Raw genomic sequence first — 24,105 nt, 5'->3', positions numbered from 1 at the left:
TTCCAAGAATATCTAGAAGTTAGACCAGTCATCATCAACAGAGATATCTGCAGTGTTTTCTCAGCTCCATGCCTTCTTCTTCTACCCATCTCACCCCATCACTTCCTCTGATCTTCCTGGTTCCTCCTCCTCTATGAGAAACATGTCTAATTGTTTATTTCTGGATACATGGTTGGGCCAAATTTTTTGTCACAGCAAAATCATAATCCCTTTCTAATCTTATCTTGCATTTCTTCATCTGTCAATTTCCTAAAGGCCGCACCTCTGTTTCTACTCCCCACCTGGCTTTGATATTAGTTGATAGAATCGAATATCAAACTCAATATGAAAGAATGTCTCTTTTAGTTGAAGAATCATAAGTTGTAACTAACTAATTCAGTTTGTCAGGACTCGTCTTTTTAGCAATATAATAAGAGCTCAAGACTAGTTAGGGAGAGGAGTTTTTTGAAATAGAACTTGGCGGATTTGGAGAGTGAGATCTCGAATTACCTCAGGGCAGTGCAATTGTGTAATTCTTCCTATTCCTAATCCGGACCATATTGGTGTAGCATTGGGAATTAGGGTTCTGCAATAAAGAGGCATTGTTTCATATTGAGCTTGATATTCGATTCTTCAACTATTCTCCTTTTTTCTCCTACTATATACATTTTTTAACCTATCAAAAATGCTCCATTAAGCTGCAAATTCTCCACACATGCAATTTGCATACTCCTCCTTTCTCACAAACACTCGGACTGAATTAAAGGAAATCTTTGTGACTAGGGAGCAGGCCATTGCTGATTGACACCAAACAGATTGTTCCAAACATTCTTTGTAACTGAACTTTGTAAAATTAAATTATTGAGACTGACTAAAATATTGCCATACATATGGCTTCACAATCAATTGATATAATTATAATAACCTTCTTTAAAAATCAAAACTTTAAACGTAAAAGCATAAGTTGTTGAGAGAGGATTCAAATGTGGTTCTGATTCATATATTTCCAACATGCATACCCCCCCTTGCAATAAGGACAGCAAGGACTGGACTCGCAACCACTTGATTAAAGAGCTTATGATTTGTGATAACCATGCAAAAACTTGATCATCATAAAAGAGAAAACTTTGAGCTGTCAGAGAATTCCCAAAAATGGGTGTGATTTACATCTCCAACACCAACAACAGATAAAGGAAGCATAAAGTTATGATATCTACAATTTCATCAATGTATACTGAAGCTACTCCAACATCTTATCAGCATTTTTCTTTTCTCATATAATTATGTATTCATTTGAATATATAAACTAATGCATATATCCAATAGCAGGATTATATTAGAAATCATATTACCTCTTTTGGTCGCTTTATAGATATGCAACCTGCTATGTCTCCAATAAGAGTAATCCACCTTTCATTTTCAGAAAGTTCCCCACCTCTCGCTAAAATCTGGATAAAGAAATAGTTTTATATCAGTTTGCTTACAAGACCATATCTTACATCCCTAAAATGGAGCAATTTTAAGTGTTTGTCTACCTTGCCCATCTCAAGGTCACCAACACATTCACAGAATGCCTGAAATGCAGTAAGAAGATTCCTGCAAAAGGAGATAAAAGATTAATTAAAATAGGATTCACAAGTACAGTGGCTATTGTTTGTGCAAATAACAATTTTGTTTAAAAATTTTATATTTACTTATATATATATATCCCTGAATTTGTTTTAATGTTCATCCGCTAAAGACACCAACTAAATCATAAGACTAAAATGCTATGTCTTAGAAAAAGGATGGTGGGTCAGAACATAAAAATTAACGTGTTTACTTACAGATTTATATATCTCCCTAATCTCACTCAAAAACCATACAAAAGAAAAAAAAACCAACTGTACATTTCAAAACGTAACATTTCCCCATCACAATGCAGCACAAATGTGGCTGTCAACATAAAAGTAATAATGCTAGATCCTCACCGTAATGGTTCCGGCTGACCAGAGTAGGTTAAACCATGACAGCTTCCAAGTTGCAGCGTAAGCTCAGAAAGAACAGAAGCATAGTTTTGTTCAACAGCCCTTTTTCCAACTTTTCCCCCACCTCTGCATCAAAGGTTGTAAAATTGTTGGATCACTTATATATCTTAAATACAAAAAAAAAAAAAAAAAAAGGAAAAGAAAAGCTGATAACAACATACCTGAAGAAAGCTGTAAGAGCAAAAATTGCAGCTTGCAGTTTACCATCCTCTGTATGATTATCAACCTGGCTCTCATCAACTCTGTCCACATCACCTTTAAGGATAGGAATCTGGCTAAGGACAGATATCACATGTTCTAGAAACAATACCGACAATACCATGTGCTGAGAAAATGCCTGGAAAAAATTGTATTCCATAAATCAATAATATAAAGATATTCTTCAAATAAGGGTATAGATGACAATATGAAACTCAAACATCATATAACGGTATCTGAAGAAGGATATAAGTGTTACTGCATTAGACATGAACTATAAAATTTAAAATCATTCATGTATCTACACCTTATTGCCTATGCTTCTAGGTTTGTTTGTTCGTGGCATAATATTAGTCTTTATGACCAAAGGACTATTACATGAGGGGGCATGTTAGAGATGTAATATACAACCATTCATGTGTGATCTAACAAGTTAAGCCTATGGATAGTTGGTTCTTGACAAGAAGCAACAAACAGCAAGAAAAGTGTCAGTAGAAAGAGAAAGAACTGTAAAATCATAACACTATTGCTCTTTTGTACAATCAATCTCAAATCTGGCAAGCAGAAATCCTACACAGCAACCACCAAGATTTATTCCACCACCCAGTTGGTCTAGCTATTTGGATTAATTGGTGCTGTTGGGTTAGAACGGCCTTCTTAATGAATTCTCATTCTCCTGTTGTTCTCTTTGGACTTCATATACACATTTTAATGATCATATCTTCCATGTAAATGTGATCCACTTTTCTTACTGGAGCCTCTATTGGTCTGCTTCTCACATGACCAAACTTCATCAATTTCTTCATCACTTTGTAGGATGGATTCAAGATACCAAAATGGTGCACCTCTAGTGATACCAAACTTGCATTCCATATACTGCACTTTAATTCTACTTGTTGGAAATGATATTCATTCCAAAGCCTTTCTCTACAGCTGAAGTTTATAATTTACCCATCCTCTTGACTCAAACTAGAAGTATATCATACGCAAAATAACATGCATTTAGGCACTGGCTCTTGGATATGCCCATTCATGTATCCAATAAGATACAAATTTATCTCAAAATCAACTCTTGGTGCAAGCCTACTGTGAATTTGTTGTATGGAAAACTCTTCCGTTACACCTCAGTAGTTCTCAAATTAGTCATTTTGTCATCATATATATCCTTATTCCTTCTGCAAGCCTCAAATATATGCATGACACATACTCCTTTCAATGCTGAAGCCTTCCAAAAGACTCACGGTGGCACCTTAGCATAGACTTGTAACCAAAGCATGAATTCTAATTCATAATCACTCCCAAGTCCCAATTATTTTAGATAACCCTAATTTTACCACAAAACAAACAGGTAAAAACAGCCAAATTACTCTTTTAATGAACTCAAAAACAGTTAATCCTTCAAGAATCTTAATAACTGCAAGAAAAATAATTTGAAATTCCCTTTTCATGACCAACATCGAGATTCATGTGAAATTACTGCACAGAATCATAAACACAAACAATTAAAATGTTTATGTTACAGAATCGCAAAGAGCAGTAAAAAGATGACAAGATCGATCGGTCCAATAGCAGTCTGAGTTCCAAAGCTCTAAAACTGCCAGAATTCTTAACAGTTCAGCTCTTACAACTGAAAACAGACTGTAACTAACAACAACTGACATCTAATGCAGTTGCTACAGTAACAGCTATCAGTATAACAGTAAGGTAACGGCAACTGAAAGCAACAGAAATCCCTAACAGAGACCTACAGTGTAGCATGTTTGGATACTGTCATAGGTAGAGTACGAATTACTTTGTATTAGGTAAACTCTGTAAGTCAAATCTAGAGATACCATGAGCTCAGATCCAAAGTTTGAAACTCTTCAATCTTGTATCATAACTTATTACAAAATAACATAACAGTGCTGAACCAGTGTCATATCAACATCCATTCTGATAGAAGAGTGCAGTAACAATAAAATGGAAAAGTAAGGAAAGAATGGTTTATCTGTTATTGGAGGATGAATGAATCAGGAGACTAATTCTTTACAGGGGTTGTTTTTTCTCAATTGAGTTCCCAGACTCATTTCTGCTAACAACCTGTTTTTCTCCAACCCCTCTCTGTACTGCTTACCTCTATTTAACCACCCACCCAACAACCTAACAGAACTGCCCTTATTCTAAGAATCCTATACAACTGTTATAACCTCTCCAACTGTTTTTATATCTGTAAACATACACCTTCCAAGTCCTATCTTTATCGAAGTGAGGCCTAACATACTTCCATATCTGTACAACATAGAATGTAACAATTTTAGATAGACCTTTTATCGATCAATCTGATCATTGCTATGAGCTAGTAAATTGTAGACTAAAATTTTACAGGGCGCAATCTGTATAATATTGGAGTAAGGAAGTTCTTTCTCAAAGACAATGACAGACTTACATAGAATGCATCCTGCATGGGCCATCCACCACGTAGCCTAGATATATCCTTTGTGACTGTATCCCTTCCAGCAGTAGCCAGAACTTCATCAAAAACTGTTTTTGGGCTAGTGTTTTCAGCCAAAGAAGAAATCTTTTTCGCCAGTAAAGGATGAACAACATAATGTGTGTATATATACATATATATATATATATATATATATATATATAGAGAGAGAGAGAGAGAGAGAGAGGAAGATAACAACATCTTTCATATAATATAAACTGTGTTGATTCCAACAAGTTAAAAACGTGACAGAAGATGGTCAACAAAATATACACTGTTGACACTTCAGAGGTATCAAATTAAAGTTTTGGATAAAAAGGATACAGCACCAAGAGTTTCCACACGCAAATGCTTATCAGTTGCATGCACAGTGGCAGAGATCAATGATTGTGTTGTCCTGTAAGCAAATACAGTATATATCACCATAATTTATGGCCAAAATTTACCAGGTCAAAAGATGATGCAACAAAGGTGGCATCTTAAGTAACATAACATTGGTATATTAATTAACTATGGTTTAAACCTTGAGATATCAATCTCAGTCAGTTCTCTCCCTCTCTTCATAACAAACTCAACAACAGCTTGAATAGCCCCTTCAGCTGACTGCTTGATCTTATCACATATAGCCACGGAGCAACCATGCAGTGTAGCAACCAGCTGTACATGAGTGTCAACCAATTGTTAATTATAACCTAAACACACACACAAAACAGAGACAGAGAACCAAGAACAATTGCCTCATCCTTTGTCAACAGAATGCAGAGGGAGGAAACAATCCTGTTGAAAACTTCTGATGGATCAATAGAGGTATCCTGTATATACACACATGAAAACCAAGATCATTTGCGTCATTTTTTTATTTTTCTGCAACTATAAAATGCAAGAAAGATGGAACAAGAAGAAAAACAAGGAAGGTAATAAATCAATGTGGTCACTGAACTTACGTTCCTCAATATGGCTATAACATCCTCAAGAGAAGATAAAGCTATGTATGACAATTCTATATCTTCAGCAGATATAGACGAACCTGCAGGTCTTGGTAGTGAAAGAGAGATGCTAAAGAGTAGATCAAGAATCTGCAAAAAAAAAATAATTAGGGACAATTTAAGAACAAGAAAGCAATGCCCTCTCAATAGAAGTGAACACTAGAGGACATGCAGTTTATATAATATTGCATAAATTATACAAGTACTTAAGCAGAGAGGTTCTTCATTTTATGTATCACAGAGACAAGACTTGTCAGGTACTACTTACCTGTGCTGAGATCTTTCTGACTTCAGAATTTGTGTCTGCACAACGTGGAAGGTACATTATTACCCTATCTCCCAAGCACAAGGCTTCACGACTTGGCAATACAAATGCAGCTGGCAGTAGAAAAAATAAATAAATACACTTCAGAATATAAAAAAGACAAGCAATTCAAAGCAGTCTGATGGAACTTAGTTACATGGTAGCTTTGAAAAGTTCCCATATAGAGTACGGTCAATTTGCTTGTTATGTGCACAACTCCCATGGCATCCCAGTGCACAATACCCACTAACACACACCATTCGAAACTTTAGAAGCATCTCATGGACTGCAAGACAGCCTCTTTTCCTCTGATACTCAACAGGGGAACAGACAAATTGATCAATTTGCCTCAAGATAAGCATTAGCAGCTCTGCTCGACTTCTTCCATCCTCTCCACTAAATATTATGATGTTACTAATCAGTACAACTTTTACATACACAGGATGATATAACACATGAACAAAAACCTATTAATGGGATATATTGAGTGATGGGTGTGTGTGTTAGAGAGAGAGATGAAAAATGAAGATATTATGTTTATAAAGTGTAAGATGCAGCACCAACAATAAATTACAGAAGTGATAGCACCGAACACAACTACTCCTTCTGGTCCTTTTTACAAGAAATAAATAACTAACTCATCAAAACCAATTAAAAGTACCTACATATTATAAATGTATACTGTAATAATATTAAATGGTCAAGATGGTGACATATATATCAAATGAATAAATATATTTACTTATATTAGTAATGACTGAGCGTTTCATTAACACAAATCTCATAATAAATAAGGGTCTAAAAAGAATTTAGTAAATAATGTATCTGAAAAATGAGACTTTTTTTTTTATTTAGGATTAAAAAATACAGGTAATTATTTCCCATAAAAAGGACCAGAGGGAGTAAAACAAATCTAAGAAAAGAGCAACAATTTTTTTTGTCTATTAAAAAATTAATTGAGAGGAACAATGAAAATAAATGAGACAGAGTATTAGAAAACAACAAATGAAATTAAATAATATTCAAAAGGACAGATAACATAACAAACCAGAAACTTAAGCAGCATAAACAACATGGATCATTTTACTTAAATTACCCAGTCAGAAGAATTGCACATAAAAGAGTAATCAAGTTGTCTATAAGGGTATTGACAACATCAACTGGATCATTTGGTATAGCAAAGAACCCCAATGTGGCCTGTCAAATTCAATACAAAACTCAGATGGCCAAATGTTGAATTATACATTCATAAAATCATACAAAACATTCATACCTTCATTACGTGGTTTCTAGTTTCAACTGTTAGTTTTGGTTCCACAGAGACCAATGTAGTGCAGGCACTTATGGCAAGGGCCTAATACAATAAAACACATTGGAACATATTCTCAAGCTTAAATTAACTAGTGACTTTAACTCAGTTTTATATACCTGAGTACGCAAAAGTTCATTGTAATCAGCAAAGCCATCATCATCATCATCTCGGCCCATTAAAGTCAAAATATAATCAAGCAATTGGTCCCTTCTTTTCAACGGAAATGGCGAACCACTTTCAGCAGCATTAATGACAGCATTACCTGCAATATCAGAATTACATCATGCTCACAAAATTAACAGAGCCAAATCAGCAATTATTTATATTCATTAATCTGAAACTAGAGAAGTTTTGGTGAACACTCAAAAATAGGTGACACAAACAGAAAATCAGCTTTTAACACTCAAGAAGAGAGCATACAGATATTGCAATTGTTATTGTGATTTTGATTCCCCAAGGGCTCTAGTTTAAATTTCAAATCATAGAAAATAGGTTTTCTTTTCTCACTAGGCAGAACATAGTGTTTTTCCCTTCTGTCCTTTGCAAAAAAATGCATCTTTTTTACTTGGCGTCATGACAAGTCATCCTTGACCCAACTTTAAGAACCCAGCACAAACCGAAGGATTCTGAATCAGTAGAGCACTATGATTCACGGAACCATATCACTACTCTGGCTATTTCTCATTCAGCAATTTTGGTCATTGTGCAATTAGTTGTTTCATCTGTAACATTTGCATAGCAAATTGTATTGTACCATTTGATACAAATCATGAATCCCACAATTTTTACCACTATGATATGTAGGGAAAAATAACCACAACTTTCACAAATGTTCATTTTCTAACCGTTTGGTAGCAGTCTATTTTTCGCACAAAATTTTCAATGAAGTGGCAAAATGAAGATTTAGGAAAAGTTTTAATGACAAAAATAATAGCAGAAGCAACAAAATGAAAGGGATAAAATGAGAATAAATGATAATTAAATTTTGAAAAGATAACTACAAACCTAGTAAATCAATAGCTGTTATGACAGCTTGCTTTGCTTTGGGGTGACGCACATGAAGAAGCCGTGAGAGCATGTTGGTTCCCTGCCCACAGATAAACAATACACTTAAATCAACATTGTTTTATAAACATAAGCAAATAAACAAAATAATAATAATAATAGCAACAACAACAATAATAATAATAATAGGAAGTAAGATACCCAACCTATACTTGTTTTACAACATTGTACTCTTGAAGCATAATTTCAACTAAAGATTAATGTAGAAAACAAGAAGAGATGTTTAAAGAAAAAACTAGGCTCTGATTCGAGCTGTTTCTATCTAATACTTTTAGTTTTCAAAAAGCCAAAATACTAAAAACAATGTAAAAACTGATTTCATCGTAAACAAGGGAAACAACTCATGAAACTGTTCTCATTAATGGCAAAACTGTAATAACAAATAAAATGTTATTTGCTTTTTTTTTTTTTCCAAAAGCTATTGGTTAAATAAAATCATCCCAACCACATTTTATTCTACTGGTCTTAAAAGCTCTTAAAACAGAAATCAAAATTATACAATAAAACTGCATTTAAAAACAAAACTGAGAATGGTTCCAAACACACCAATTTTATTCCTTTGGTAGCTGGTCAGAGATAAATCAAGACAATAAAGGAAAGATTATTGCACAAATACCAAGCAAAAGCCAAGAAAAAAGATGACCTACAACAAGGGCATTTATTCTGGCTTCAATAACTGTTGATGGCGCATACTTTGCAGCATATCCATACATTAGTGCCAAAGCAGCATGTATGTCATCAGACTCTTCTGTTCTAAAACTATCAGAGAACAATGACAGTATCCTGCAACAAATGAAAGTTACAAACAGGTCAGACAAAGTCTGAATCTAGTTGAATCTTTAGGAAAAGGAAAAAGAGAATTCTAAGAATAAGTTAAGGAACATTGTAATGTTCTGATACAAACTAAGTATTTGTTCAACTAAAGGAAATAAAGATCTCTCCCTCTCTCTACAATCATGTCATGTTCTGATGCAAAACCAAAGAAATACAGAAAAAAAAATAGGTAGGACAAATTCTGAGTCTAATTGAATCTTAAAAAAGAAAATAAGCATTTTAAGACATGGAAGGTAAGGTAGGCAAGAGACTCAAGACAGTGATTAAGTATAACGTAGTAAGGAACAGAATGGGATTTGGGCTGTAACAAGCTAACCTGCATAGCAAGGGGATTTTGAAAACAACAGAAAAGGCTTTTAATAAAGAGAAGGAAGGGGATCAGGAGATGAATCAAGTGATAGAGTTAAGAGTTGGGAATGAAGGAAGTAGATCACTTGAAGAGTCTAAAATCTTATTATCATATTCTGTATTTTCCTTTTTCTGCTAAGGACAATCCATGTACATCTATTCCCTCTGTTTCTGATATCCATTTAAAATTAACATCAGTGACAGAGAAAATTCCATTAATACTATAGCAACATACAAGCTTAAGTTACAGTTTCTTAACATATTCTAGAAGGCAGCACATCTTACAAGTGAGCACAATTTTGATAAGCGACAAATGGAAAACACACTTGACGTTTTGACCTTTGATGTAACATATATTGAACTGCAAACATTTAATAAGTGAAAACAAGACACATAAAAGGAGATAAGATAGGTTATCATATGTGTGACAGTAAGATCCTGTCAATATTAATATTTCATTAAAGAACATTTTGCCAGACACAAGACAATATAATACACCATAGTAAATGAAGGTTCTGAACATTTAAACCACAATGAAGTACAAGAGGGGGGTGAGGGGGATAGAGTTAGAAAAAAAGAAATGATAATTTGTCAACATATTATATTGAATATTCATAAGCATAAGTTTGGGTTTATGATTTGAACTGATAAACCAATCCATAAAGAAAAGTGAATTCACTCAATCCTACAAGTCTGGCATAAACCTCTGAAATATGCTTTGTCCAACATTGTCTAAAATATCCTTCAGCTTCTCCAACACTGTATCCAAGTGGGATGCAGCAACCTAATAAAATAGAAAGAAAGTTAAGAATCAATAGGAAAAGGAAAATGAATCCGACAAGTTCAAAACAAATAAATAAAAGAAGAGACTAAATTACCAATCCCATTGCTTTGGCCAACCCAAGTCTATTTGTTGGAATTGCAATGTTTGCCTGCTTATACATCCAATCTATTTTATCACGGACATAAGCTCTTTCATTAACCTTTTGAAGCAGAATCCCCAAGCACCTGTGTTCAACTTCAATATCATTTTTCACACACTTTACAGTCTTAAATAATGGGTACTTGGATTTTCAAACAGCAGGCATGGAGGGAACCAAATTGGAGTATCCATGGATGATGTGCCAAAAAAAGTGGAAACAAATACTGAAGTAGATGAACCCTTATGTACAGATTTGAAAAAATAAAAAACTGCTTGAAAGGTTATAGGTCATTAGTTCAAGGCTGTTTCAGTCACTTTGATCACAAACTAGAAGATTCCATAAAAAACATGCCCAATTTTTAATCTATAGAAGGGCAGCATTAACCTAATATATCATGGTGCAAGGACAGGATTGGTTCCCCAATTGTTCTCCAAATGTTTCTTTAATTTGATTTTGGCATTTTTTGAGATTGATGGGTTTGCCCTAGGTCCTTGATTGGTTTTGGAGAAGGAAAGAAGCTAATATTTATGCTCTAGGTTTTATACATGCATCAATGCATTTTTAATACATTCCATTACATAATATATTATTCTCCAAAGTCTATTTTCCTTCAATCTCCAACCTAGAACTCCACAATTTCAAGAGTCATTTTATGAGCATTTCTCTTAACAATATGCAGAGACCAGGTAATTCTGTTTCATTGATGATATCATTGTTCTCTTTCTTTGTTATGTAAGAAGGATATCTTATCCTTCTTACTCTTTGTAATCATCTTCTATTAATTAATTTCTTCTCTTATCAACTTTCAATAAAATGCGATAAAGGAGAAACCTAACTCCATGAGTAGAAATTAGGATGGAATTTTCAATCTGCCAGAAAATTACATCAGCCTGTTACTGTTTAGAAGGTAATAGAACTCAAATTTTTCACCTAGCTTAATGGTAGTTCACAATCCAAATCAATGAGATAGAGTAAAAAACATCTCCAAATCAACTTTATTTCCCTAGCGCATAAACCTAAAGCTTTTAAAGTGCATAGAGCCTTCAACAAAAGGAGGGGGGAAAAAGACAGAACAATGAGGCACCGAAACAACAGGAAGTTCCTTAAACATTATAAGAAACTTAAGATTTCTTTAATCATATGCAAACAATCTAACTACTGTTTAAAAATCTAGTTACACAGGACCAATGAACAGACGAAATACCAACCAAACCCCATACCAGTATGAGTCAGACCAAAAAATGCATCAAAGACTACAACCACTCAAAACCAGAGAACCTGATTGGTAGACCAGTTGAACAACAGATCAGGCTTATCCCTGATTCACCCAGGTTTAACCAGTTTTTAAACATTGATTCTGACTTTAAAAAAAAAGTATTGGTATGTTTACTATAATGAAAATCAAAAACAAAAAAAATAAAGAACTGGATAAAACAGACAAACCATAATAAATCATCATTTATTAATTTCAAGTTTTGTAGCAAACCTGAATCATAGTTAGTACAAATGCAATTTCATTTGTCTCATTCTGTATAAATAACATTGTTAAGAAACTTGGACCTAACTTACTTCCAAAAGTTAACTCATAAGAGGAGGGCTGCTCAGCCCAATATCTTAACACACATCCTTCACGCTCAGGACTGGACATCTGGTACGTGAAATTTACAAAATTGGACATCTCTGGGTAACGCAATGTTTAAACTGAATAAACTCTGATACCATGTTAAGAAACTTGGGCCTCACTCCCTCTCAAAAGCTAGGTCATAAGAGGAGGGTTGTCCAACCCTTATAAGGAGTATTCTAGTTCTATTATTAATCAATATGGGATATCTTAACAAACATAAACTAGCAACCAACTTCTCATGCAACAGGAAGCAACATTTAACAATATTATGTTTCTATTGCATTTACAAAAGCATACTTTAGGCTAGAGCATTAATACCGATGAAGAAGTGCAGCATGTTGATCATCAGAAGCATAAAGTTCATAATGTTTGGCAAAAACATTTCCAAGAGACATAACCCAGTCTGCGTCTTGAATCACATCCAAAGATTCTGCAAGAAACTGCAGCCCAAGAATAAAGAGATATTATAAAACTTTTTTGCTCAAAGATGTTCGAATTTCACATTAGGGAAAATGTCTAGGACAGGAAAGTGAGTAGAATTAGCTTTGCATAACAAGAATTAATTTACTTCTCAATCATTGAGCCTTTTTTAAATAATCATACCACTCTCAAACATGTTTGATCCCCTTCAGCAACACGTTTAACCTAATTGATGAAATATATGAACTGCAAACATATTAAGCAATTCCACCCACTTGAATAAAAACAGCTCATTCATTGAACCTAAATTTTAAATTCAAGAATTCTAAACAATATAACTAAGAGAGGATAGGATGTTTGACTAGTCAATCACACTTACATTGATTATCATGTCATCCCAAGTGTCTTGATATGATGGATCCTGTTTCAAGTCTTCTGTATCACTAACATATGCCTTCATCTTTGGAATCTAGAGCTTACCAAATACACAAATTAATTATATTTTGATCTATAATAACCATCTAAAAATTGTAACTTGTAACTAATAAAACACAACATATTATGACAAACTATATTATAAATGAAAATATGAGCTTTTGATGACTTATAAGTTACATAAACAGAATTATGATGAAACATTTGATATAACATTATGTTGTTGATCCAGAGATGCTAAACTGTTTGCCTCATCCAAAAGCTTTTTAACAGTTTAAAAAGCCCAACATCAATTAAGAATTTATGATCTCAGTATTTGGATCAACAACTGCACAGTTAAGAGACTAGCAAGCTAAAACTTCATCAATGTTTATCTGCATTTTCATGAGAACAATAATAATTTATATCTTATAACCGAAAACTTCACTGATTCTAATCATCTAACAAAAGGTAGAGATATTCACAAAGAACTGAGATTTAAATCTGATAAGATAAAATTTTAGCACGAAATGTTACCTCATCTTGCCAAAATAAATTGATATTTTTGGGAAATAGAGGTGCCAGAAGACATAGAACCTAAAAAAAATATGTATACTTATAATGTTATCCAAGGAAATGCGTACATCTAAATAAAAAGAGCCTAAACATTGACAGCAAGAAAAATACATTATATCTAAGTAAACTTTGTAAAGCAAATTATGCATGTATCTGACAGAATACATCAAAGAATAATATAAAACAAAAATGTGCAATATTAAAGGATGCCATGTGCTCACTGTCAAAATTTGGGTGGCCAATTGCTCCCTTGCTAGAGGATCATGCAAAAGCACAACCAAACGGGCAAGAAGTTCCTATCAATCATAAATTATTCAAGAAGGTGATATGTGCTGAATATAGCAAAGAATGACTTTTTTTAACAATTGAAAGTACAATTATAAATAAAATGAACTATTAAAGAGATCCTACCTCCGCAGTTGGTATATCAGGACGGGTTTTACACTCCCTCAACATATCATTGCCATATGACCTATGCCGCCACAATTCTGATATGCACCTGCAAACCTGTAAAAGTAGTAATGATGTCTTCTAATTTTTCAGGAAATACTTTCAGAAATAATAGAACTTCACTTTCACAATGCATACATATATCCATAAAATTTGCAAGTCTTACAACATGGAGGATAAATTTAGTCAAGCATCTGAGAATCAAGCTCTCTACAGAAGTTTTACTATGAATAGAATTCTTACCGTGGCCACAGCACCAGTGTAGGTCCGTGGAATAATCATCCTCAAAAGAAAAGGCCAAAGAACATGCTGTAAAATTCAATATCAATTCAAAATTTTGGGTAAGATTAGTACATAAAGAACTAAAACAAATAATAGGCACCAGGAAACAAGTGAAATCACTACCACAAAAATCAATCAGTAAGGAAAAAAAGTAAATTTACCTCCATTTCTGGAATCGTGATAGTTACTAAAAGGAGACCTTTTTCACAAACTGCTCTTAACTCCCCAGGAGTAACTGTTCCAATTTTCATCTAAGAAACAACAACAAAGAATTAGAGGTCTATAATAAATAAAATAAAAGCACTACAGGACTGTACCAGAAAGATTCTTGTCATTACTCTCGTACATAAATGAAAGAAGAAATTTAATGATAGAAGAGAGGAAAAAAAATAATGAGGATAAACATTAAATTGAAAGGGAAAAAAGAGACTAGAAATCTCAAAAAGGGACCTTTCCAATGATATCAACATAGAAACTCTCCTTAAAATACAGAAAACAATGGAGCAAAGAGGACTGCTATGTCCAAGAAAATAACAAATATACCCATGTACATAGAAAGTAACACCTTATTTTACTAAAAATCAGAGAGATCATGGTAATTCAAAGATATGTACTTCATTTGCAATCTTATGTAATGATGGAGGAAAAAAGGGGGGTACCTCTATTCTCTTATTTGGTGTGCTCTCTAGATCACTCCGGTTTTCATCAGTTATAGCACAATGACGTACGAGATACTCAATGAACAGCTCTCCAGATGAACCAACCAAGTAACAATGAGAAGCCATAACAACAATCAACTATAAGCAAACAAGGAAACCAAAAGATATTGACATTAGAGAAGGGAAACAAATTGTATTAGTTAAATAGTAAAAAACAACAACAAAGGAAGAGTAGTTCACGATGAATTACCTCAGAAAGAGCCTTTCGAACACCTAAATTCTGCTCCTCAAGCAAGGACTTTACAGCTTCAACTAGTAAAGGTATTTTACTATGCCAAACTTCAGCCAACCTTAAAGTAAGAATTATAGATCAACTTATACTAGATCATTATGATTATGAACCATTATTGTCAGGATAAGAAAAGGTAGAAACCTTGGTAAAAGATGCTTCAAAATACAGAGTGCACCAAAAGTCAATGGTTCTTCCCTCAACCTGCATTTCTGGAAGAAGGGGCAATAGACAGCAGAAGCATAAGTTAAATATCATATCACAAGAAACAGAATAAAAATATGGTTCCCAGAAAAAGAAAACTTGTTTGTTCTCCTTGGAAAAGAAAAAGCTTCAATAAAAAAAGAGAACCAAGGAATAAAAATATCACTGATAAAATACCCTCTTGAACTGAAACAAACAAACTAACAACTGTACACATATTTTAAATTAAAGAAACAAGCAACAGAAACTAAGGGCATTTTGGCTTGTATTCTATTTTCAGCTTACATGTTTTCATTGGTCTTAAATTTGGGTTTGAGCCTAATTCAACTTCAAAAGATAACTCGTAAGGTGAGGATTGTTTTAATCTTTATAATCTCTTATTTAGCCATATTTGTAATTGATGTGGATCTTCAACACACCTACTCACATTTAAGATTAAGCATCTCGTGCGTGAAAGTTGTAAAACTGACTTTTTTTTAATATTGCAAAGTGAAAGCTGCAGTGTCAAGTAAGTTGCAATGAAAAAGACATGGGTCTAAGTAGGTTGCACTGAAAAGTTCATAGGGTTAGATTAATTGCACTAAAAAAATCCGTAAGATCAAGGAGTTATAGTTTAGTCAACAGTGACCCATTCCTGGATTTATGATATCCTTTGACGTCATTTTAAATTTGAACCTAAGCCTAACTCAACTCCAAAAACTAGCTCGTAAGGTCATAGTTGTTTTAGCCATTAAAAGCTCTTGTTTCACCATATCTATAATCAATGGAACTTCAAGAGTAGAAATCACAAAAATGTCTCACTGTTTTCACTTCATTTTCTTTTTTCAAGAATTTATAAAATAATGTGGCATCTATGTAATTATTAGTGAAAACATATCAAATGAAATAAAATAGCAAACTAAACACACCCTAAAGTGATGTTTGGGTTGTTCTCTCTCTTCATTTTGGTTGATAAATTTTAATAACTATACAAATTTTACGTTGTTTTAATCTTGATTCCTGGTTTCAAAATTTCCTTCAATAAATTTTGAAAACAGGAAATAGAATGAAAACAAGATAGTATTTTTCGTAATTATTAATGAAAACATATAAACAAAAAATGAAAACAGAAAATAAACAACATCCCCGGATTAGACTAATTGTTTTATGCCTTCATCTAATTTGAAGTTTTTATTCTAACTTCTAGTAATTTAATTACTTTTAAGTTTACTTGATGTTTTATTCATTCACTCCATTTACCCTCTGGTATAATAATATTCCTCTTTTAATCACAGTAAAGTTTATTTTCCATCAACCAAAAAAAAAAGGGATAGAAAAATTACTTTGTCAAGAATTAACACCATACAGATATACTATCAAATTTTCATGTACTTACATTTACAAGGAACAAAAACAAATCATCTGGATACACCAAGCCAACCGTCAGAAAACAATGCTGAACCTCGTTATACATCTGTCACACATAATTGAATAAATTACATATTGAACTTTTTTCACTTGATAACAGAAATGGAAAAAGCTCCTCTACATTGGGAATGTCGCAAAGTGAGAAAATAGAGGTGTGTCTCCCCTTGAATTTTAGAGGGTAAAGATTATAATGCACTTTGAATTAAAGGTGTATATACCCTTATTCACTTTAGAGATAAGATCATATTAAAGGAGCATTATCCAAAAGAAACTCAATGCAATCCAAGACAGACTATTAGTACAAAGCCAAAGAAAAACCTACAATGACATCCACCAAAAAAAAAAAAAAGAAAAAAAACCAAAAGCAAAACGTATCAACTCAAAAGGCTCTCCAAAGCCTTGCATATGCTAAAAGCAAACCCATAAAGAAAGTAAGAATAACAAACCTCACCATCTAAATGGACAAGGTTCCTTCAAAGTGAGCAGTATATATGCATCCACTTTCCACCGTTGATTTATTCTAAATGCATTGTGCATCTACTACAAACCTATTTATAACTAATATACATGGTTTGCAATACAATTTGGTATGTGACGAGGATATGGTTATGTGGTATTGTGGCATGAGATTTTTCTAGGTATGTGGAATGGAGGGGTATACTTACCGGGTTTGCTTTTTCTGATCTGTAAATTCGCTTAGAATAAGATTGCCAAGCATTAAAATAAATTGTACTAATAAGCAGTAAAATTTTAAAGGTGAATACTCCATTCCTTGCTTAGAGGAGCTTTTCTTTCTAAACCATACAGAAGTTAAGGAGACAACTCTATCCCGAACTCAAAGACAAGTACACCAATCCCATGGACAAAGAACATCTCCACAAAACAATAGTGACAAATTGCACTGACCTACCCAGCCAAAATCAGCATTCACTTTCATTGTAAAAGACACCACAAAAAAAAAAAAAAAAGGTAAACTAATCATTATGCCTCCAACTGGAACTGAACTCCAAGAAACAGAAGTTAGAAATCATGACAAAATCTCAGAAAGAACACATGAAACATAATCAATAAACACCTAAAAGACATGCATCCCAAAATTCAAGGAATTAGAAAATGAGGGTTGGTAAAAAAAAAAAAAAAAAGCTGAAACTTTGCAGTAACACATGCTACAGTAGTCATCATAATCAAATAATTCCAAGTTTCCAACAAATGAAACTAATAGTATTACCTTCAGTCCCACAGAGAAATCTGCTTGGTCTTTGCTGTCATTATTGATGGAAACAACAGGTAGAAGTGTTGATAAAATAAGAGTCAAATCCTGCAAACAATAATTTTATTTAAATTTCTCAAGTGAATAAATTCCAGCAAGATACAGATAAAGCAACAGCTTATAGAAAGGCAAGTGCATAATCAAAACTAGAAAATGGAGCTCATAAAGTTGCATAGGTACCATCCTGATCAGATACAGTACAAGGATAAAGAAAGATTTAAAGATACAACTATAAAGGCACAGAAACATATAGAGGATAAGCAACATGTTAGAGGTGTTGAACTGAAGAACAAATTTATGGAAAACTGCCAGCAAAAGAGAGAAAACTTTGGGAAAGAAACAAGAGAAAGGGGATGATCAAACTATATAGGCAGAGCATGTGAGAAGTATCTTCTATATCTAGGACCTTCCACTGCATGTCTTCTGCTTGTAGGAAATCATGCAGCAAAACAATGCTATTTTATTTAATAAATTGCAACATGAGTTTTGGCCTATCCAAATTATACACGAAGTATGCATCTGTACTGATATAAAGTTATATACTACGTAGAAATACAGCATGACTTTAGGAATGTGCCCATGCTTCAAAGAGAAATCAAGATAGTCAACTGCATAAGTAGTTCATTGAAAAGGTGATTCCTATAGCATAAGAAGAAGAAAATAACTATGCCAGGTATTTGGCATTACTCATGAACAGTGTTTAAAAAAAAAAAAGGTAGCACAATCTACAGGACACCATGCCATCTGATGTTCAACCACAAAACATAAGTGGTGAACCACTGAAACCAGTAAAACCGAAGAACCAACCAATTTCTCAAAAAGTGTCATTTTTTACAACAACAACCTAACTTTATCCCACTAGATGAACTCGGCAATATGAATCACATGACGTCACTGAACAAGATTAAAAATTAAATTTTTATAAATCTAGTAGATCAAAATGTCTCTTTTAAGATCTTCGTTTAAAGTTTTTTTGAATCTTCTTTGACTCTTTTTTATCAGACTAAAAGCTATGCAATTCATTCTCTTAACTCTTCTTTGTAGATGATCGAACCACGTTAGACGATTTTCAATATTTTTTTTATTATAAGTGTTACTTTAATATTCTCTTATATACTATCATTCCGTATCTTGCCTTTTCTTATGTTTCTACTTATTCACCTTAGCATTTTTATCTTGCCTCTTCTCATGTTTCTACTTATTCACCTTAGCATTTTTACTTCTACCACTCATATTTTTTTCTTGTATTGTTTCTTTAAGGTCTAGCATTTACTAACTACCATATGAGATATTTGATCGTATTGTAGTACGGTAAAACTTCTCTTTCATCTTGATAGGTGCTCCACAAATACAAATAACTCTTGATATTTTTTTTTTCTATTTTAATCACTTAGCTTGTATTTTGTGAGTAAAATCTTCATTAATTTTTCCAAAATTATTTTGTATGATCAATCCTAACTATCTAAAACTGAAAACTTGTAGTATTATATCATCTCCAATTTTAACTTTCAAAGCATGATGTTTATCTAATTTTTTGTTAAAATTACAATGCATATATTATGTCTTACTTCTATTCAAGCAAAAACCCTTAGACTTAAAAGTTTTCTTCCCTAACTCAAGTTTAGCATTAACGTACAATCCATTATTTATTTATTTTCTTATTAGAGAATGATGTATACCAAGTCAATGGTGAGAAATAAGCAAAAAGAATTAAAAGATAAAATGTATATGCCAAGTCATTTCATTGGTGAGGAATAAAGAAACAGATATTGCACTATGCCAAAGAAGCTTTCCCCTTACCCCCTACAAGAAGGGAGGGGGGGATTGCTTTTAAGACCAGATTACTCAATAGAACAACAACAAACACTCAACTGAAAACCAGCGACCACCCCTTTTCCAAGATCATAAGGTGATGCAATGCAAGTACATATTAGATTTCAGAACTAAAAATAAGTGTTTGTCCCTACAGTATTCCTAAAAGAAAATTAAAAGTTATAATTTATAGACAAGAATAGATGTTCCCAGTACATCCTAAAATAACACGGTAACTCTCCCATCACTCAAACGATATTAAAACAATCAAGGACAAAAATTGTAAGTTTTGATTAAACATTACCAAAGAACCAGAAGTAGAATAAAGAAATTCAACATGCAAAAAATATTGTTAAACAACGTTATCATATTCATTACCTCAAAATCAAGCATAGGTGGGCCACTTTCTGAGAGTAAAGACGCATTTAACAGATTGTGGAGACTACATGTAGCCAGAAAAGCTATATCTTGATCCTTTTTATACCTGACAGTAGAAAAGATGAATATGGATCTATCCAATAATACCTGCTGAATTTGAGTGTGTTCTATTTTCTAGTCTCATGAGAATTTACTCATTAAATGAGAATATAGGAAACTAAAATTAGAAATGTTATACAGAGTCGCAGATCAGTCTTACAAGTCCAATACTGTCGGAATAAGCCTTGGTAGGGCTGCCTTTAATTGTGTTCGAGTTATAAGACCAACCATCTGCCCAAGTGCTTCCACAGATGCCACACGAACCTAAAACCAAACAATTTTTTACTACAACCAGGTAAATAGATCATGTAAATGGTACATTAATAGACTTATCTACTGTCAATTCATCTACACACAAACACAATGTGTTCAGTAATTCAATTTATTTTGAGTATTCAGAGGTAATGCTTCATATTATTAACTGCCAGTCTGCCACAACCAAATTATTATTATCAATTTTCTTGTCTTTTACTATTAGCTCAATGAAAACGTCATAATACAAAACAAAACTTATAAAAGCAGAATATTGGGGGGAAAATGAATTTAATGTGCCATCCATGCAAGAATATATAAATGAACATTAATTATGTCATAATTATAGGTTAAGGGATTGGGAAGAAAGAAAGAGAGAAAGACAATTAATGGTAGTAAATTCAAAAAATGAATTATAGATGAAATGTATTGTGATATGATCCTAACCTAATACTGATATGCATACTGATAATTAGGTCAAGTACAAGAAATAAGCCCAAGCCCACTAACAACCTAGAAACCTAATATCTTAACAATTTTTTCAATTCTTTGTGCATAGAAAATCACAATCACTTGGGATGTATTCGTTATCAAAAACACCATATATGCTGAAAATATAAACAAGTTATTAGATCTCAAAACTAAAGGATCACTTACTGAAAGAAAAACTTGTTAGTACAAAAATAAAAGATGTATTTAAAAATAAAGATACAAAGAAAATAATAGAAAAACAGACAAGCAGTAGAATGCAAAACAAAAAAATATAGTAACATAATAGTTAGTGACAAACCTTTAGGTCCCGTGAAGCTGCCCAAACTCTCAACAAAAGTTCAAAAGCGGAATTTAGAAAAGACCTGCACTACATAGAGATATCTCTCACCTCCAGGCAAGAAATAAAGGAAATGTGTGCATTAAATCAAAAAATAAACTAGAAGAGTTTATATTGATCTCACATGACATCACCATCTTGGGGAAAATGTGAAGGAAAATCTATGCTATATTGCCAAGCAGCTTGACACCAACACTTAAATGCTGCAAAAGATAATAAATTATATGAGATCGGATTAGCAGTAGCAATTACACATTTGAGAAAGGTTTGTGACAGTTTTTCATCCACCATTTACTCGCTGTCAGACAATGAGGGCCCAAATTGATGTGAGTCATGTGACAACTAATAGCAAAAGGAAAATATATATCTACAAAATGTATATTTTCAAAAAGTTTAAAATTTTGATTCATCAGCAGGAATATACCACAGTATAAACTAAATCCAGAATGAACTTTTAAAAAGTGCAATGAAAATAAAAACACCAAAATTGGCAAGCTTCACAACCAAGTAGAAAAAATTGTTTGTAGCACTAAATCCAACCAAACTCTACCATCATTCAAAATTTTAGCCTACTAATGGCCCCAATTTTCTTATGGGCAAGATCTCTCAAAAATTTCAGAAACCACAAGATAAATGGTAATTTAAAATTCTTTAACAATAGAAAGCTGATCATCATACACAACTGCCAGTTTCACACTTATCAGTATTTTGCTATGTCCCAATATGGCATGAAATTTACAAAAAAAGTAATTCCAGAATGCAATTAGAATTGGTTGACACTTTAGACACAGCATGCAATTGTCTATAACTTCAACCAGATCTAAACAAATCACCAAAAGAAATCAAAGATGGAATCACATATTAGACAGCCATCGACAAAGCAACAGAAAGATCACCATACCATTTGCAAAAATTGGCCGGTGCATGTCTCGCACATTTCCAAGAATTGGCAAAATTCGCGAAAGTACACCTTTCCAACGGGGAATGAACTGCAAGGCTGTATCAGATTTATAAGGAAGAAAATGTATCAGTGTTTACCATAGAATTTGACCACATGGTAAATTTTGACAGCTGAAGCACATAGTAAAATTAGATTACTAACGATCTGTAGAAGCAAATTCTGCAAGGATTTGGACCATAGACTGTAATGCTGAATTTGTCCCAGATAAATGAAGAAAAATTTCTTCCATCATCTGCAACACCAATTCAAGGGAAAGGGAGATCAAAGGCATAAGAATAAGATAAATGTTAATCTCAGCCCTAAGGGCTGAGGATAAACAACTAATAATAATAAAGTTTTATTAAAAAAAAAAAAAGTATTTCTTGTACTTTTATAACTTTAATATAATAAATATGTACTTTTTCCATAAAAATTTCCTATTTATGAATGCTTAAACTCAGTCCTATGAGTTAAGGTTAACAAAACCTTATAGATAGAGAGAGAGACAGAGAGCCCAGAACTACATCCCATGAAAGTAAAATGAATGGGAGAAATACTTTAGCATGATAGAAAAACAATGTTACAATTCCACTTCAAGAGATAAAGTAAAAAGTATAGAGTAGAGTGCAGACAACAATTTTCTAATTAGATGTATTTAACTACTAACAAAAGAGACTGTACTACTGTAGGGATGCATTCTACTAATCTTTCTTTCTCCATGTCATAGTTGTCTCAGCTAGGTCTATAACCCTATCTTTCCTTTCCTTATTGAACTTTTAAACTTCTAATATAAAAAATACATTTGAGAGTTGAAAAGAAAAAAAAGATAACTCACAAGATCAGGTAAATGTAAGCCAATTGCCACAAGTAGGCTTGTTGCTGCGCGTTGCCAATCAGAATTTAGTTCCTGCAAACGAGAATCTATATGAATCCAGTAGAGTATGAGAAGTAACATACCAAATCTGGTGAAGCTATCAGCTGGAATATCTTCAAGAAAATAAACACAAAAGCCTACTAATGAGTTCAACACACTAACAGTCATTTCAGATATATAGGAGGAAGACAAGAAAAGTGATAGTGATGTAGAACAATAAGCCTAAAGTAATCCTCTAGGGCAGAGTACTCCTCATACTAGGGTTTCAGATACTCTGTGAAAAAGAAAATCTCAATGTTGTATAATTATGTGGAAAGGTACCCAAATGCTGATATCAATGATCTATTTATGAACTCAACATAATCAAACACCCTGAAAAGACAAACCCATTCTATATTGGAAAAAGAAAATCCCAAATAAGATATAATCACTAAATAACAAATAATCCCAAATCCAAAACCATAATTTCAAAATTAAAATCCTAATATTACTTGCCCATTTTACATTACATGGTTATAAACTGTGCTTTTCAGTGAATGTGCACCTACACTCAATCAAACTGCGTTTCAATCATTGTTTATGGTACTTGGTGAAAAATTATTATCTTCGTGGCTATTAGAAAACGCCTCCACACAGTGTATTCACAGACTACAGATTAATCATCTGACCATGACTAACCCTGCATGTAATCCAGCTCTTTTTCTTACCCTGTAACTTGCAAATTCAATTTTGGCACCCAAAATATTTGCTTCCCCCTCATTTCCCAGTAAATTATTTGCCCAGGTGGAAAATGAGAAAATAAAAGGGGCTGCTAAACAATTAGCTCATAAAATTTGGACGGCTAAATTCCAAAGCTTGAATCACTATTTTGCGACAATCC

General features: G+C 33.1%; 1 protein-coding gene across 8 annotated transcripts in view; it reads right to left on the bottom strand.

Annotated features, from left to right (window-relative positions):
- Nucleotides 1-24,105, bottom strand: part of LOC113861107 (protein SHOOT GRAVITROPISM 6) — a 37,126-nt gene that overhangs the window by 11,445 nt on the left and 1,576 nt on the right. For 4 of the 8 annotated variants that reach the window (XR_003504114.1, XM_027493721.1, XM_027493723.1 and 1 more), the window contains 37 exons: nt 23,187-23,258; nt 22,514-22,604; nt 22,313-22,408; nt 21,536-21,614; nt 21,373-21,436; nt 20,491-20,594; nt 20,232-20,337; nt 18,000-18,089; nt 16,740-16,817; nt 15,305-15,372; nt 15,122-15,221; nt 14,872-15,009; nt 14,374-14,463; nt 14,174-14,239; nt 13,892-13,987; nt 13,702-13,776; nt 13,442-13,501; nt 12,870-12,959; nt 12,389-12,510; nt 10,402-10,531; nt 10,228-10,307; nt 8,989-9,124; nt 8,282-8,363; nt 7,393-7,538; nt 7,238-7,318; nt 7,061-7,161; nt 6,122-6,360; nt 5,929-6,038; nt 5,619-5,750; nt 5,412-5,486; nt 5,198-5,331; nt 4,999-5,071; nt 4,630-4,761; nt 2,168-2,343; nt 1,950-2,072; nt 1,515-1,575; nt 1,332-1,427 (listed from right to left, as the gene is read on the bottom strand). Coding sequence is in view for 7 of the 8 variants with exons in the window: in XM_027493721.1 (XP_027349522.1) it covers nt 1,332-1,427; nt 1,515-1,575; nt 1,950-2,072; nt 2,168-2,343; nt 4,630-4,761; nt 4,999-5,071; nt 5,198-5,331; nt 5,412-5,486; nt 5,619-5,750; nt 5,929-6,038; nt 6,122-6,360; nt 7,061-7,161; nt 7,238-7,318; nt 7,393-7,538; nt 8,282-8,363; nt 8,989-9,124; nt 10,228-10,307; nt 10,402-10,531; nt 12,389-12,510; nt 12,870-12,959; nt 13,442-13,501; nt 13,702-13,776; nt 13,892-13,987; nt 14,174-14,239; nt 14,374-14,463; nt 14,872-15,009; nt 15,122-15,221; nt 15,305-15,372; nt 16,740-16,817; nt 18,000-18,089; nt 20,232-20,337; nt 20,491-20,594; nt 21,373-21,436; nt 21,536-21,614; nt 22,313-22,408; nt 22,514-22,604; nt 23,187-23,258 (3,792 nt within the window). In the remaining variant the exon portion in view is untranslated. Of the gene's footprint in view, nt 1-1,331; nt 1,428-1,514; nt 1,576-1,949; nt 2,073-2,167; nt 2,344-4,629; nt 4,762-4,998; nt 5,072-5,197; nt 5,332-5,411; nt 5,487-5,618; nt 5,751-5,928; nt 6,039-6,121; nt 6,361-7,060; nt 7,162-7,237; nt 7,319-7,392; nt 7,539-8,281; nt 8,364-8,988; nt 9,125-10,227; nt 10,308-10,401; nt 10,532-12,388; nt 12,511-12,869; nt 12,960-13,441; nt 13,502-13,701; nt 13,777-13,891; nt 13,988-14,173; nt 14,240-14,373; nt 14,464-14,871; nt 15,010-15,121; nt 15,222-15,304; nt 15,373-16,739; nt 16,818-17,999; nt 18,090-20,231; nt 20,338-20,490; nt 20,616-21,372; nt 21,442-21,535; nt 21,615-22,312; nt 22,409-22,513; nt 22,605-23,186; nt 23,259-24,105 lie in introns of those variants that run through there. The other 4 variants (XM_027493722.1, XM_027493725.1, XM_027493726.1 and 1 more) reach the window with 4 other exon arrangements.

This window comes from Abrus precatorius, unplaced genomic scaffold, assembly GCF_003935025.1.
Source record: "Abrus precatorius isolate BTA unplaced genomic scaffold, Abrus_2018 Scaffold3, whole genome shotgun sequence".
Taxonomy (NCBI): domain Eukaryota; kingdom Viridiplantae; phylum Streptophyta; class Magnoliopsida; order Fabales; family Fabaceae; genus Abrus; species Abrus precatorius.
Note: the sequence above shows the minus strand (reverse complement) of the source record. Positions and strands in the feature narration are given on the sequence as shown.